The sequence below is a fragment of the Syngnathus leptorhynchus genome, chromosome 2 (assembly GCF_054491065.1).
Source record: "Syngnathus leptorhynchus isolate UIUO chromosome 2, UIUO_Slep, whole genome shotgun sequence".
NCBI lineage: Eukaryota > Metazoa > Chordata > Actinopteri > Syngnathiformes > Syngnathidae > Syngnathus > Syngnathus leptorhynchus.
In genome coordinates this window covers 18,207,680-18,224,838 of record NC_141196.1, presented here as the reverse complement: position 1 = coordinate 18,224,838, position 17,159 = coordinate 18,207,680, and the positions used below count along the sequence as shown (strand labels likewise).

Here is a 17,159-nt window from a genome sequence, read left to right as displayed (position 1 = left end):
ACCGTGTGCCGGTAGCTCACATGAAGAGGCCGAGATAATTGCTTGCAGCTAATCCGCCGCACACTCCATTGTGGATAGTTAGATGAAGAGGAAGTCAACTTCTCACCAAAGAGTCGGCTTGAGCTTCAACTTTCTACGCACACTGAGCCGCACAATACAGTGTCATAAAGACTGGCAGCCATGTTTAATCATATTAATCCCGATTGGGCGGAAAATTATTCATTTACAGTTCAACTAGGTCTTAGTCGGTGTCAAACTCAAGGCCCGGGGGCCAGATACGGCCCGCCACATCATTTTATGTGCCCCACGAAAACAAATTGTGCATCAAATTCATTACTAGAATTGCAAATTGTCTTCATTTTTAATATATATTTTTTATTTTTATATTTGACCCGTTTTTACTCGTCTGATTTGAAAACCAGTTTTGTAGCTTTTACTGTATATAATATGAAGTGCTTATACATTTATTTGGGTTGACAGTCATAATGGCCCTCCGAAAGAAGCTATGACTACAATGCGACCCGCGAAAAAAATGAGTTTGACACCCCTGAACTAAGACAACAACGTATAGTGACAGGCAGAAGAATTCAACGCTCCTTCCGCTAGATGGCAGAATGAACACTATCGGTCTTTCCACTTTTTGTGACATTTTTGTGTGGTGGTGTGCCTCACCCCAATGAAGACTGGGAAAGACCTTATTAAGGTATTCAAATTAGATCACGCTAGGGATGTACAATTACTCAACTGCGGATGGGATAATACCACCATACACCAACACACAACCAATACACAACTACATTGTATTGGTGTACACAACCAATACACAACTACCAACATATCACATATACTACACTACATTTTAGATAACTCAGCACACTGTCATTAATGTCAACGAAAGTGAGTACACGCCCAAGTGAAAATGTCAGAATTTGGAGCCAACTGGTCATTTTCCCTGCTCGGTGTCATGGGATTTGTTTGTGTTTCAAAGTCTTACATGAGAATAGTGAGCAGCAGGTGTGTTAAATGTTAAATGTGCTCTCAAACTCTCCCATACTGGTCATTGGAAGTCACTGGTGCAGCTAGAGGGAGAGCCGCTGGGGCAAATATGCTTCTATGGCACCCAGGTGCCAGGCCAGTTAATTAACTTTTTCATATTTTTCCGGAATATTTTTCAACATTTCAACCCATCCCTTGTAGGTAATATATAGTGAATCTTTACCAGCATTTTGTAAAGAATTATTTCGGTTCGTGAAAAAAAAAGGAAAAAATTTTTATGCAGACCCATGAGATATCCTTGACCAGCCCACGCCCCCCCACACCGAAGGGAAGAAATATCCTAGTTCTGCCAGTGTGTGTGTGTGTGTGTGTGTGTGTGTGTGTGTGTGTGTGTGTGTGTGTGTGTGTGTGTGTGTGTGTGTGTGTGTGTGTGTGCGTGCGTGCGTGCGACTCCCTCCATCATTTAAATTCCGTCTGCTGCATCTTCAGAACCCTGGCCAGTTCCATCCCCCTGCACACCACCAGTACTCTTCCATGATGCACATCATTCACAGCCACGCCCACAGTAATCGCCGGTTGATCTACTCTGCTTCGCATTTCCCGTCGCTCTCTGTCAGACCGTCCCTTATTGCTTCTTGCTTCTGTTCCAGTTGCCGTCCGATTCCTGTTGCTGACCTTGTTGGCTCGTCCGTCTGACCGACTAATCCCGCACACCGCTTGCACGTCGAGCACGTTTCTGCCTTGATGCACAAAACGCCCTTTGTCCACCAGTCTACTCAAAGACCTTCTGACTCTGCTGTTGCCGCTCATCGGCGATCCAGTCGCTTCCTCTCCCTCAAACGCCAAATAAAAAGTGCTGCACATTTGGTGTTCCGTCTTAGCCGAATCAATAAGCCACACGCCAGTACACAAGCACTACACACCAATACACAAGCGCTACACAACTCTTTATAGCTCTTCTTCCACTGAGTAAAAAAGGAGTTAAATAAATGACGGGTAATATTCCGTTTTTCCCCAAAGGCTTACCTTTAATTGTGTCTTATTTCAAGTGAATACATTGTGAACCAATTCCAAGGATGCTCACGCTCAAACACTCTCCAAGGCTCACAAAAGAGCGTCGCAATCTACATATTCATATATGAAATTCATACACGATGTTCATACATGATGACCAGTTGTCTGCCGTATAATAATGTGGCATCTGGGGAGCGATTGCATCACGTGTTCTAAAATGAGATGATGGCAGATTATAGGCGTCTCTATTAGGGGCCTCCTGAAATTGCTTCATTTTGTCTTTGTTATTATTCATAGGATAAATAGAAATGGTCGTTTTGACGGCTCTCACGTTCTCATGAAATTTGAAAGTTACGTATAGTCAAGAGAAGCCATGACCACAATTTGCATGAAATCTTCCGTTTTGGTTTGAAGGTGCCATTTTGGGAGAATCATTGCTTTTATGAGTAAACCCACAAAAAGCTCTCATGAGGGGCTCTGTCTGAAAATGGAAATTCCAGGTACTCTTGAAAGAAAAAATAGTCCAAGTGATTTTGTTCCCAAATTTGAACCACTGGACTTTTTCAACCAACTTTACTCATTCATAACCAAACATCCTGTGTGTGATAAATGTCCCACTGGCAGAATTATAAAGAAAATTCCCTCCAAACTGAAATTTCTTTGCATCAAGTCCTCATGTCAAGTCTTCCTCATGCCAGCGACGTCATGGCAAATAAGTGAGTGGTAATGGTGGTAAAGTTTCACAGAAAAAGCCTTCCCGCAAATAAACATTTGCTGACTCATGCTGCATGTGTGCCAAAAGAAGCTCAATCTTACCTCCCAACGCTTGTTTCATAACGAAATTCATTGTCGATGGCTTTTTATTCCCTGCCTGGTCGGAGCAATGTCACATTCAAAGGTGTCGACGAGTCCAGAGCTCTGAAAATAAAGGGAGGGAAAAGGATGAATGAAAAGAACGGTATTGCTTCGTGATGATCTCAATGGCACAATCTAGGCCAACGTGTCACCTTGGACACACAATCTGAACACACACCAACACAATCTCTAGTTGACATGCCCACAACGAGAACAAAGCGGCACGCTTCCGGACACACCACCCAGCGCGCAATTTAGTAACGACAACGAAACCATCGCACACTGGCACATGACCATAACACTAGAGGCACACACAACTTCCCCACATCAGCAAATGTGTCCACCCGCAACCTCCGCACACATCGAGTACACACCTTATACATCAGCAGCACACAATCAGCAGATGACAAGTACACAATGACCATAATCGGGATACTGTCATCGCCGCACAACTTTTATGCACAACACACATTAGCAGACAATTGCCACACACCTGCAGCACATTATAAAGAATATACCATTTTTCACACAATTTACTAATAGCAGACAACAATCACACAATTTAACAGCAAAAAAACACTCAACTTTCATACACGTTCACAACAAATAGCACACGGGGTTCACGCAATTTATAAATATGAAAAACACAATCTTTACACAATTACAAACAAATCACACAAAATATACACAATCCAACAAAACCCACAAATGGCCTGCACGCACAACACACAATCAGCACAGGATTTACACTCTCACATTTCACAACTCATATTTTACATTCCACTCACTAAATGATAAACAACCTTCAAACGATTGACTGACAAATAACACAAAACCTTCATGTGCTGTATGAACAAATATCACACAACCTTCACACAATTATCAGTCAAGTCAGACGACCTTTTCACACTCAGCACAAAATGAGTTTACATTTTTCACACCAACAGCACATGCAGTACACAAATGCCAGTGCCACACGCACCGCAGTAACACTGCACATTTTACACACTATGTGCATCATATACCGACAAATAACACACAACCTTCACACAATTTATTCAAAAATAAGACCACACTACACAACTACCATACTCCAGCATATTAAGATACAAAACCCACACACAACCCGTACACATTCTACACAACACACAATTACTGCAACCTGAACTCTACCATTGCACTCCTAGTACCAAAGCTAATAAATAACAGACTACCTTTACATTAACACACACAGACACACACACACGATTGTGTGCTTTGTGCGTGCGTGTGCGCGCGCGTGTGTGTGTGTGTGTGTGTGTGTGTGTGTGTGTGTGTGTGTGTGTGTGTGTGTGTGTGTGTGTGTGTGTGAGCGCGCACAGGTCACCTCCAACGGACTTAAAGGGGCAGAAAGTGAACAACGTGAGTTTGTGGGCGCGCATGCGTGTGCGCGCGTGCGTGTGCCGATCATGTGGGTCAAACTTTCCATCCTATCCTCCGTCGGCTTCTTCACCTTTTATAAAAGCGGCTGCTCGTGCACTCAACCAACCCCCCTGTACCCGGGCTTGCGCGTGCATGCGTAGCGACGTGCGCGCGGAGAAAGACCGCCGCGTGCATGCTCTTCTTCCGTCTCGAAGGGGCGGTTTCAGCACCGCCGAGAGTGGACAGCTCCGACTCCCTACCTCGCCCACGCAACATCGGCATCGGGATAGAATGTTGATTATTTACCTGCGATCCTCACGGAGAAAAAATAAGTTGTCCTAGCAGATCGTCGCTCGCATCGTCTGTACGAGAAGAAGAAGGAAGAGTGGGAGGATGAGAAGGAGAAGGACGTCCTTGCTGCTGCCTGCAGAGTGAAGAGCGAGGAGGAGGAAGAGGAGGTGGTGATGTATAGTGGAGGATGAGGCTCCCACCGTGACAGGATAGAGAGTGAAGAAGAGGAAGGGAAACGTCCCGCTAACGACCCCACTCCTCCTACTGCCCCCCCCCCCTCTTCTCCTCTCGTTGTCCACGCCCCCCTCCCAACATGGCCACACAGGGCCATCAATCAAACGTGAAGGTGCTGATCACACCCGCGCGCACGCGCAATTTTCTTTCATAGGTTTACAATAATGCAACAGGATCATGTATGGACCCTCAAATAATCTCAATTTCTTTGCACGATTGCTTAGTTGGGTTCTTTGCTAGTTAGTTAGTTAGTTGTTATACTGTGACGTGTTTTTCCACAATATGTCAGCTTGAGAAAACAATGATGTTGACACTCCTCCTCCCCCTCCACCGCTGTTGGACTCCATTGATGAGGGGAGCGGTCAATAGTCATTCACATTAAGTGATTTTCAGAGGGCTTGCAGGCACGCCAGGCGCATGGTTGCATGTTTGATGATCAATTGTATTGATGAGCTGCTTTCAACGGCAGGGGACTTATGTCAAGCTTATGTGCCCTATGGGGCTATTTTGTTTATGATGTCACTGGTGAAGAAAAAAAAGCAAAAGAGCCTTGCTTGAGGTCTTCCGATCCGGTCGGTTGACGAGAAAAACGACATACTTCACAATGACTTTAAATATAGTGGATTGACTGTAAGTGCAACATTCTTAACTAAGAATGAGTTTTTAACAATGCAAAGTTATTCCAAATAAAACTATTAAGAAAACTTTTTACCTCACCTTAAAACATTGCTGTGATTATGTTTCGATGCCGTGATGAAGGGCTTGCAAATCGACCAAAATCAGAATGGAGGGTTTGTGAGACGAGCGCTCGAGTAATTAGGGCCTATTGAGTGTGCGGCAGCCCAAGGCTGTCGGAAGCTCCCGGCTGCGCGGTGGCACAGTCTTAAAACTTCCCAGGCCAACCCGGAAGTGGTCTCAATTCGGCCGGCAGCACAAGTTGAGTCGATTGTATCAAACAACGGCAGGCAATTTTGTAACTAGGGAACTTTGGACACTTTTGCAGATCTCATCTGTTATATTGGTGGGGCCACATGCTCCAGGTTCATTCAAATGAGGTTCCACTTATTAGGTGAGATCAAATTGGCCTGCAAGATGAGAAGACAACTTTATTCGTTATCATAAGTGCAACAAATCATCAAAATAGGGAAACTAACACACACATACACACACACACACACACGCACTAAATGAATCCAAAGGGATCAATAGCCTGAAGTCAATAATCAAACTGGAGAAGGCTTGCAGTAACAAGTGATCAGATCACTTGACTCCCATCCAGCCAACAGGTCTCAAAGTAGTGCTACATTGCACTAAAGTGGTCCCCCCAAAGGCCTCGTACCGACCACCCATGTCGGGATGTGGGCTGGCGGCAGCATTTTAAAGCCGGGGAAGAAGCATCAGTGAGTGAGTGAGTGAGTGAGTGAGTGAGTGAGTGAGTGAGTGAGTGAGTGAGTGAGTGAGTGAGTGAGTGAGTGAGTGAGTGAGTGAGTGAGTGAGTGAGTGAGTGAGTGAGTGAGTGAGTGATAATGACTAAATAATAAATAACATGATGAAACCTATTGGACGTGGGTGTGCCCTCATCCCTGGTGCCATCTGCACATAAATTGACACAAATTGAACTAAACAATATTACATTTATTAATAATTTCAGAAATGGAAGCTCTGTACAACTAAAGATGTTGTCAGTTTCAGAAGAAGTAACCAGCATACCAAGATATGGAACTGCCAATATTGAGAAAACATTTTCGACACTTGTTTGAAAATGTTTGCAAATACCTTCGTATCGTAGACGAGACTTGCATTTGCACAAAATTTTAGTTACTCCTGGTTTTATCTTGAGCATAAAAAAGGGCCCGGAATGTTATGGATGAAAATCTGCCATTTTCCTTTCCTGAAGCCAAAAGCTCTGAAGAGCTGCAATATTATCCAATGTAAATAAAAAAATGCATGGCACCCACATTTGGTTCACTCGGAATTAACGCTGCCATTTCATAAAGTCAAAAAATACTGACACATTTAACCTGATTGAAGTGTTTTTATGCAATCAAAAACTAAGTAAAGGGTCTTTTTCACGAGGCTGTAATTCAAGTATTTAAGTCCACAAAGCGAGCGCTTGGTCAAACCTGTTGTGTACGTTCGCACAAAGGTCGGGCACAGACACAAGAGAAATGATAGAATTTGTTGGTTTTTTCCATCTGTGTTTTTAAACCTCTGCTAAATAACAAGTGGGCTCATGAGTGATTCATGTGGGCCCATTTGTCCCTGAGCCAGTTTAATTAAAACGATCAATCTGGAACACAGCGGCGGGCCCTCATTTTGTATTAATAGAACACTTGAACGCTGCATGTGTGGCTTTTTTTGGGGGAGCGGTGTGTGTGTGGGAGGGGGGGGGCACAAAAATGAAGCATTATTTTTATTGTAAAGCCAGGGAGTGCTAACGTTTGATTTTTTTTTTACAAATTTAGTAATTTAAAAAAGATTCCTATCACATATGGTTTTCATTGTATGAAGTTTTATGAAGCTTTTAGTTTATGTTTGTTATTGAGATGTTTCAAAAGACATGTCTGTGCAATTATTGACGAATTGATGTTTATATAAACATGTACGTTAAGTTGTTGTAACATAGCAAACACTGCCACAAGAATGTTAAGTCAGGTGAAAGTCAAAGCCACCGTGTCCTGCAGTGCAATTATTTTGCCTTTATATAGCTTATAAAGGAGACAAGATGTCTGTAGTCTCAGCTTCATTAGCAGCTTGAAGCTTTATCTGTCCTCTCCTGATTCGGCCCAAGAGAAGAAATTTCCTTCTTGTTCTTGTTCATAATGAGGAGCACCTACAGCAGACTGTCGGATATCTGGTGTACAGCTGACACCTTCTGTCCTTGGGAGGACAAAAACAAGCCCGGGAACGGAGACCTCACCCACACGTCACACTTGACAGGAACTATAATGCTGAAAATGTCAATTTGCATATAACTGGACTTATGTTTGTGAATAAGGCTCCTACAAACCGAAACGTGCATGTTTTGCATATAATTTGTGTGAACGAGAATTTAGAGCATTCAAGAACCTTAACATATTTATTGAAAGACAACTTTGGAAAACTTATTATGACAATTTTTATAAATCTGAATATTATATTATAGACAATTTGGAATCTTAAAGCCAACATATGTATTATTAAAAAAAAGTAAAGTGTTATATATCCGACTACACAATTTTCAGTGGATCTATTTAGTCTGAAAAGTCTGCTTATTATTACGCAAATAGCCATTTGGGCATCGCCATAGTCAAAAAGAAGTAGCATAGCCACGTCCGCAGGCATCAGGCGGCTTCTCTCCAATTATTGTCACAATGAATGAACCGGAATGGATTTGCCTCATCTGTCCTGGCATGATGTTAATGCACTCACACTATCTCATTCGAAAATCGAGATTGCTCTTGGAATACCAGCAAAACACCTTCCACTTAATAATCTGAAACCTGCATGGCATGTTATATTGTAAAAAAAAAAAATAATAATCTAAGTCTCTACTGGAATCCAAATGGAAATAAGATCACAATTGTTAGCTGTTATCCATGTCCTATTTTTACTGGGGCTGTGCACAAATCGGTGCTGATTTGAATTGAGTTAAGAACAGCAAATTTGGGGATTCGAGTCAGAACGAGTCATATTGTTTGTCATAGAGGTCTACTATTCGCACTCACGTCAAAAAATGGCTCAGTAACTCCCCCGACAAATAATTCATCGTTGTACAAAAATAAGGAGGTACATCCATCCGTCCGTCCATCCATTTTCTGAACTGCTTCATCTTCTCAAGGATGGCGATCGTGCCAGAGGTGGTCGGCGGGGGACACCCTGAAGTGGTTGCCAGCCAATCATCGGGCACACACTTGCTGACCAGCCCATTTTCTTTGCATTTATGTATGTGGGTATATTGATCAATTAGAATTCATTTTGTACTAATTTGCAAAAGACACACCCAAAAAAAGTACGTCTGTTGGATAGATCTCGGTTCATGTGCAGCGATTTAAAGTGGCGAAAAACATTCATAACTTTTCTAATCTTTATACTATTTTTGAAAGGCTCATATTTTTGGAAAGCTTGCTGCCACCCGGAACCCACCAGTACATAGGCTTAATAATGATGTCAGCGTTTTTAACATTGAATTCATGCTGTCTTTGAGGATGTGTTCACTCTTGCATGTCTTTGAGGATGTTCTCATGTGCCTTGAAGATGTGCTCATGCTGTCTTTGAGACTGTACGGTTTCTTGCTTGCTTTTGTTGTTTTATTCTGCTTTCTACAGCCAGGTTGGCATTGCAAATGAAAATATGTTCTCATTCTCAGGGACAATGTGCTAATGAATGCCGTATTTGAACCCAACATCTCTAAACTCTCAGGTCGGTAGATTTGTTCAGTAAAGTGGCCATTGTGACAATGTGCATATTTAGCAATAAACTGGTATAAGTAATTTGTGTTCAGATATTTCCATCTTTGGAGCAGCGTAGTAGAGAGGTCACCTCCCAACCCAGAATTTGGGGGTTTGATTTCCAGCCATTGTGACCATTTCAAAGTATCCTTGAGCAAGATAGCGAAGCCCCATCTGCTCCTCATACTGCGTCATCAGCAGGTGGATGAAGACTTTATTGTAAAGCCCATTTACCTTCGTTAAAATCTGCGAAGGCTACCAAAAACAACGGCTCCATACAGAGGGAAAGGAAGATGCAGCAATATGTCTGAGAGAAAACTAGCACAGTTGGCATGTCGTGACAGAGACTGCCGAGAGGGGGAAGAAAAAAAAAAAAAAATCGTCCGTGTTGTTTTCCAGCAGTGCTGAAGGGACCAAATATGACTGCACAGCAACACCAGCAAATCCATTACAAGAAGTGAAAGCGTGGGGTGGAAATGACAGCCAGTGATTGCGCCGCTGTTTGCGTACAGCGGCCGCATCACTTGACAACAAATCATTCCGAGGATTACGACAGTGGCAGCAATAAATTTTTGCAATAAAAAAAAGCTTTTCTGTTGGAATTTAAAGCTCGGCCTCAAACCTTTTCCTGGGGAATCAATAAAAAACCCAAGGCAAGGTCACGCTTGCCAACCGGTTTTATATTGCCAATCGGTTTTATATCCAGATATGCCCACTTTAATTCCAAAAATGCATTCAAAGTAGACAAACGCAATTGATATGTATCTCTGGTTTCATGCTCAGGCTTTCCAACCAAAACTGTAGCCAACTAATCTGGATTGATTCTCCACTCTCATTTGATCTCTTGATCACTTCTTTTCACCAGTTTTTTGCACTTTCAAATTCAAACCCACTCCCACTTTGGATTAGTCTAACATCTATCTGATTCCACAACTCAAGTCCCTGAATGTATTCGAGTAATAGAAACTAGTATTTCAGATTCATAAGTTCAGGTGGGCAAGAGCAATTTGACCTAGAAATGAGAACATTGGCTCCATTTCGATCGACCTCAGCAACGAACTTGAGTTTTATGGCAAGTCATTACATTTTGCCATCATGCACAGAATGTTCAGACCTCAAAGTTTTCAAATTGAACATTGTCCATCTGTTTTGTACACAATGCTTTAAACTTAGATCAGACAAAATCTATAGGTCAAGTATGGAAGTGGCCGAAATGAACCTAAAATATCTGCTTCAAACCAAAGTGGCAGACCTTTGTTTCAGGTGTGACTTTTATGCGAGTTTACTTGTGATACACTTGCCTATCAAATTCTCGATTGTGACGTGAATTGTCCTCAGTGACTGAATTCTTTCATTGGATTGGAGTCTGTGGTCACGCTGACGATGTTGAAGATAAATAAATGAATAAGTGAATCCCACTAAATCTTTGAACAAGCCTCCATTACACGCACGCCCACTAAGTACATAGTTGATTTTTTTTTTTTTAAAACCTTCATGCACTCTTTATCTACTACTGCATACCAGAACTAAAGTGTCTTGTGTCTTTGAGGATCGGTTCATGGTATACGTCTTGGAGGACGTGCTATGATCTTGCCGATGTGTCTTTGAAGATGTGTTTATGATGTTCTTATGGTCTTTCACGATGTGTTCAAAAAGTATGTAACGTGTGTGGTGGGTGTGTTTTGGAGGATGTGTGTAGTGTGTCTTAGAGGTTGTGTTCATTGTGTGCCCTTGAGGATAATGTTACATCATGGCTTTGAGGAGGTAATTTACGGTGTTTTCATACAGTTGTGTTCATAAAGGAGGACATTTAGGGATGTGTTTGCAATGTGTCTTTGACATTATGACTTTTGGGATGAGGAAGTGTCGTTGACATATTTTGTGGAAATGCTTACGGTGTGTTTATGTCCTGTTTTGTGGATGCGCCCGTGGTGTGTCTTTTGAGAATGTGCCATGGCTACGCGTTTATGACGTGTCTTTGAGGCTGTGTTCACGGTGTGTCTCTGAGTATGCTCTCATTGTGTATTTTTGAGAACGAGCTTATGGCATGTCCTTGCAGTGTCTTTGATGATGCCTCTATGTCAGGGGTCGCCAACTCTGGTCCCCTGGGGCCACTTTCCTGCATATTTTAGAAGTCTTCCTCCTTCAACACACCTGATTCAAATGATTGGGATTGTTATCAGGCTTCTGCAGAACTTGCCGGTGAGCTGAACATTCGAATGGGGTGTGGTTCAGAAGGAAAGCTAAAACATGCAGGAAAGCAACCCTCGAGAACCAAAGTTTGAGACCCCTGATGTATGTGGTTATAGCATGTTTTTGGGGTTTAAAGAGCTGATGTTTCCCTCCACACGGACAACTTTGTTTCCTCCTCTCCAATAAATGCCAGTCCTTTTCAATCCTCCCAGAGACCAATTATAACAGTGTGTGTCTTTATAATATCATGTAAATTTATTTAGGAAAAACAAACACAAACACATCAGTCGTTGCATGTTTTGTGCATGTGTCCAGTGGCAGCACATTGGCTGACCTTTCAGTATCTGCAGGAGTCACGACAGGTGACAAAGTGATGACGATGATAAAGATGATGAAGATGGGGGGCCCCTCACTGTACTGTGCTTTACTGTGACATTATAAATTCTACACAGAAATTGAGATTTAAGGCCCCAGTTTTGCTGTACCATGTGTAGCAATTCTCCACCCCATCATTTTGTGTTGCGGTCTTGGGAGGTGTGGTGGTGGTCAATGAAGTCCTCAATGAACATGCCAAAATCTCAGGAAAATTGCCCAATTTCTATGAAAATACCAAGTTTCCTTTGTGATGTAATCATTACCACATATATCATCAAGATATACATACAATTCCCTCCAAAGGTATTGAAACCACATGGCCAATTCCTTCGCTTTTTGATTCAGTAACAGGAAATAAAAGCTGAAATTCAGAACTATTGTCTTCTATTCAACCCAAACGTCTTTAATATACAACAGAAACAAAGGAATTGACCCCGCTGTTCCAATACTTTTGGAGGAGACTGTAATTCCTCCCTGTAGTTCTCAATGGCTCACCTAATTAAAAGGCTATCGCTGCAAGTCTCGATGGTGAAGGAAAAAAAAAAATCTATAGAAATTCATTAGAACATGAAGTAAAAATATAGAAGACTTCACTATAAATAAACCAATCATCAAGTTAATCACCATCTTGTGCTGGTAATTAATGTGCAAATGATAAACATTCAACATGTATTTTTCCCCGATGCAATAGTCATGGGGAAAGCAGCATACAATCTTTATTGTTGTGAAATGATTTTTTTTCCCCCCTCTCATAAATCACCAGTATTTTTGCTTGTCCAATCATAACTCCAATCCATCCATTTTCTACCACAGTTGTTAATTATTATGCTTCTGTCTACAGTACTTTGAACTTAAATGTTAATGATGATGCTAGTCCTAAAAAAAACCCAAAAAAACATGATTTGGTTAGACTAGAGTAATGGTAAGGATTAATTGCTTCATTTTTTTTTTCCTAATGCGCTGATGAGGGGGCAACATGCTGATGTTTTGATGCTTGGCTGCGGGCGACATATGATCCTCCTCTGGCAGTTGTCGACTGACCTTTAAAAAAAAAAAAAACAATTGCTAACCACATTAGCGTCGCATTAGCCTCCCACAGCCAGCCTGTGGGAGGTCAGAGAGAAAATGGTGCGGAGAAGGCTTCACCACATTAGGCCAAGATCCTTATTGATTTGGAATGCTATGTAATCCATCCTTACAGCGCACCATTCAACAAAAACACCACCAAAAATACATACAGTGGTGCTTTAACGTATGAATTTCATTCTTTCTGTGACCACGCTTGGAACTCTAAGTCTTGAATCGGAAATGATCTTTACCTTAGAAATGAATGGAAATGATAAGTTACAGCAAACCCACATTTTTTGGGTACGTTTTGAAATAAGGACAATAACAGTCTACTACAGTATTGTACTTTACTGTACTTTATAGAAACATTCAGTAATAACAATGAATTCAAATATTAAGAATTTGGCCGCAAGTGGGAAATATGAGCAACTTTGTTTTGAAAAAAATCCATCTGCCCAAAAAAAGAAATGTATTTTAAAAAATACAGAAATTAATCAAATTTGTGTAGAAAATAAGTTTTTTTTTCTCTGAAAAAACTATAAATTCTATTTTTATGGTAAAAAAACCCCAACTTCTTTTGTACATACTAAATGTATTACCCTACAAAAAATAAAACTTAAAAATGCTTTTTTTTCAGGAAAAAAAGCACGACTCAAGAAACTCCAGAAATTACTCAAGACTGACAACTATACCTTTAAAACTGTGTAACAAATACCAACTTAAAAATTGGGCATTTAAAGATGGGTTAGGATGTCAACATGGGGGTCCTACTTTTGTCGTCAGTGCAAGTATGATCTCAATTTGTCCATTGGAAATCATCATACAGACAATCCTTATTTTGTCAAAATAAGTTTTGATCTAAAGATCTTATTCAAGACTCAAATGTGGACGCGTGGACACACACACACACACACACACACACACACACACACACACACACACACTCACACACACTCACACGCGCAGACACAAATATCGACCAAGTCCAAATGTCATCTGTGTTAATGAGAGTGGCTCGGGCCAAGTGGAGGTCACACAGTAGCGTACACGCCACTCAACAAAAAAGGTCACACTGGCCGAAATATTAGGTACACCTGCTAATGAGGTGCCAGACAAGAGCTGAATGCTTGCATCCACAGAACTGACCTTTGGAAAGCATCTTAATGATGTTTGGCACTTTTTTTTTATTTTTTTTTACCCCCAGCTGACACACAAGTAGACAAAAGCTGAGTTTATGTCACCATGGAATGCCGAGGTGATCAAATAAAAGCGTCTGATGTGCTTAATTTGTGCTGTGACATAAGACATGACCTTGAATGGAAATTTGTCATGGCTTACCTAATGACAAAGACAAACTTTTGGTGTCTGATTGCTGTCAATGGGATCATTGCATTGATGGTATACTACCAATTCTGAAGATCTATCGATCCATTGAAAGATCTACGGCTGGAAGAGAAACATGTAAGTATAGCACAGCAACCTTCTCAATCTCAATATACAGTATCTACAAAACCATTAGAATAATTGGTTAAGTGAGTAAGACGATTTGTTGACAATTGTGGCCGCTCAAGTGCCAAAGAAAAACATAAACCAACCACCTTCAGCGGTCTTGTTAATCACGAGTCTGACATTTTCAAGACTAACTAAAGATGCATTGACATTTGAGGCTGGTTGAGTACCCAAGAGAAAAACCTGTAGAGTAGCTAGCGCTCTTTATCACCATCACGAGTCTTCAGTTTTTGGAATCAACAAAATCCAATTGCTTTGGCATCAAGTACAAAACTTGACAATAGATTTAAAAGAAGATTTCACAATAGTACCTAGCTGCACGCCAAAGAGAAACAGATTATTACTCTTCTGACTCAGCAACTTTCCGCCAACCAATATCTTTGAAAAGAAAATAAATCGAGCTTTGATAATTTGGAAGAAGATTCAGCAGCAATCGAGGCTTGCTGAGCTCCAAAGAGAAAGCTCCAAGATCCTTGAAGTTTCTCCTTGCTAATGTGTTGCCAGTACGCCGCAGATGTGTAAAATCCATAGGCGGCAGTGCAAATAGCTTGATAGGAACCTTTGAAGTGCTTCGAATCAACGGCCCCAGACGTGGCTGCAGCTAAACACGAGCATTCATGTTGAAGAAGGGGACTCGTGTATGAATAATAGATGCATGCCAAAGGCCACTCATGCCCAACTGGAACGCACTAAATGATGACCTATGTCATTTTGACATCCTAACAATACACACCTCCTTCTACTACTACTACAGAAACCAATTGGCTCCTATTCTAACAAATTACTGCGACAACTTGTCACGAGTTTGCGTTTAGTAAACAAGGATCCAAGTGCAGACATTCATCAAAACTCAATATCAAACACTTGTCTTTAAAAGGATAGCATAGCGACTAACCTTGGGTCCCAGTAGTCGCTGCATGGGCGTGGGAGATGCCAGGCAATTGTCCTTACAATTTCCCTTTCCGAGTGTAGTATAGGTTGCTTTCTACTCAAAATGTTACTTCATGACCAATATGGGCCCACATTGGGAAGATAATCTTTTATACAGTTGTGCAAGGGTCCTAAATATCAGAATAACTGAGTCCCAGCATGACCTTCCATTCCCAAACCCTATCACCTACACCTGTAGTCATTATAAGGACTAGGAGATTATTTGCACTGCCTCCTTTGGCTATCTGCTGCAAGTGCAAAAACAAGCAAGTGCAAAAACAACAACTGCCACAACTACTACTGCTACTACTACTTCTACTACTACTGCTACTACTACGACGACTACGACTACTTTACAATAACTAAAATTACAACCTCTATAACAACTGCCCAAAAAACCCCAATACATTGAATTAACCGAGAACAGTCACATAGATTGGCAAAACTATAAATAAATAGATACATATCAATCAAAATACTAATACTGATGCACAGACAGAATGGTAAGCCAATACCTGTACTTAAAAACATTAAAAACAAACAAAAAAATGTCTTCTTCGACCAAGCCAAGAAGAGAGGCAGATGGTTAAAAAGAGCAGTAACCCCCTACATGCCTCTGTGGTAGCCTGGGGCACACATGACCATGTGACTGTGACCACCACCATAATCCAATCAATTGCTTTTCCCCTCATGCCTTTCATTTGCTCTTAATTGATACGCCAATTCCATTTTCCGATCTTGGAGATCACCGCGTACCCTACATGGCCTTTGCCACATGCTTTTCTCCAGAAAGCAGTACTTTGATGCACAATAACATTATTTTATATGCACTGTATTCTATTTGAAGACATTTTCCCCTTGCCTGTGTTTGACGTATAGGGCGAAAGAGAAAGCTGAGGGGGGTAGAAGAATGGAGCGAGTGGGTGTGCAACTGCACTGCATCACGCCAAGAGACACTAACACATTCTCAGTGTGATGTTAAGCAAAAAATACCTGTCTTTTTTAAAAATTATTTCTGCCAGGACTGAATGTAAGAAATGGGGATGGTTGCATCCCACCTTGCGAAATGGTATAGTCCCATTGTATTAGGTCATCTTTGAATCGCTCCTCTTTCATCTGTAACCACTTTAAACAACAAAGTATCATTAGGGATAGTTGTTATGTTTGTATTATTGCCAATGTTTTATGTGATGTATTCTGAAACCTTCTCCAGAACAATGGTATGGTTCTATGCTCAAATGTTGAGTCACTTCAAGGGTCATTATTTTTCCTTTAGAAATCACTCGCCTGATTTCACAGCCTACAATATTGCAGAGAAAATAAAACTTGGCTGATATTTGTACTGTTGTTTGTGTGTAAATGTATTTGGAGTAGTGAAAAATAACGCTCCCAGCCACTTCTGCTTTGTGACACTTCAAGAGACCCATTCAAGATTCTTTTCTACCTATAAAATGCATCAGTTTCAAAAACTGTTGAGTACATCGAATATCAATGTAACACAATTCTGTTTAATCGAGTCCCACGCTGTCTGTAATATATGATACGTCATCATTAAAATACAGGCTCTGCTCATTCTAAATAAATTGTTGCAGTGATTTTATCTGAACTGATATAATCCACATGTAAAGTGATGTCATGTACACGAACACAAGCTATATAAATATTAACGTCGTGAAGTTAGTGTGTATGAGTTTCACAGATTTTGTACCCAGTCAGGACTTCTGAAGGTTGAATGATACTGTTCACATTTGGCCAGAAAACAGATTTTGGAAGTTGGCAGAAAGAACTAGTGTGTCTGTGTTTCTCGCATGCTTGTCAATATGTACTTTATGCATAGTAATTGTTGACAGTTTTGGTAATTTA

General features: G+C 41.1%; 1 protein-coding gene across 3 annotated transcripts in view; it reads right to left on the bottom strand.

The window, feature by feature from the left end:
* Positions 1-15,484, bottom strand: part of LOC147061114 (complexin-2-like) — a 49,049-nt gene extending 33,565 nt beyond the window's left edge. Inside the window, exons 1-3 of one of the 3 annotated variants that reach the window (XR_015063431.1) lie at positions 15,262-15,484; positions 14,196-14,303; positions 11,628-12,830 (exon numbers count right to left, since the gene is read on the bottom strand). Coding sequence is in view for 2 of the 3 variants with exons in the window: in XM_085904417.1 (XP_085760543.1) it covers positions 2,827-2,857 (31 nt within the window). In the remaining variant the exon portion in view is untranslated. Of the gene's footprint in view, positions 1-2,826; positions 2,929-4,572; positions 4,647-11,627; positions 12,831-14,195; positions 14,304-15,261 lie in introns of those variants that run through there. The other 2 variants (XM_085904417.1, XM_085904426.1) reach the window with 2 other exon arrangements.
* Positions 15,485-17,159: the final 1,675 nt, after the last annotated feature.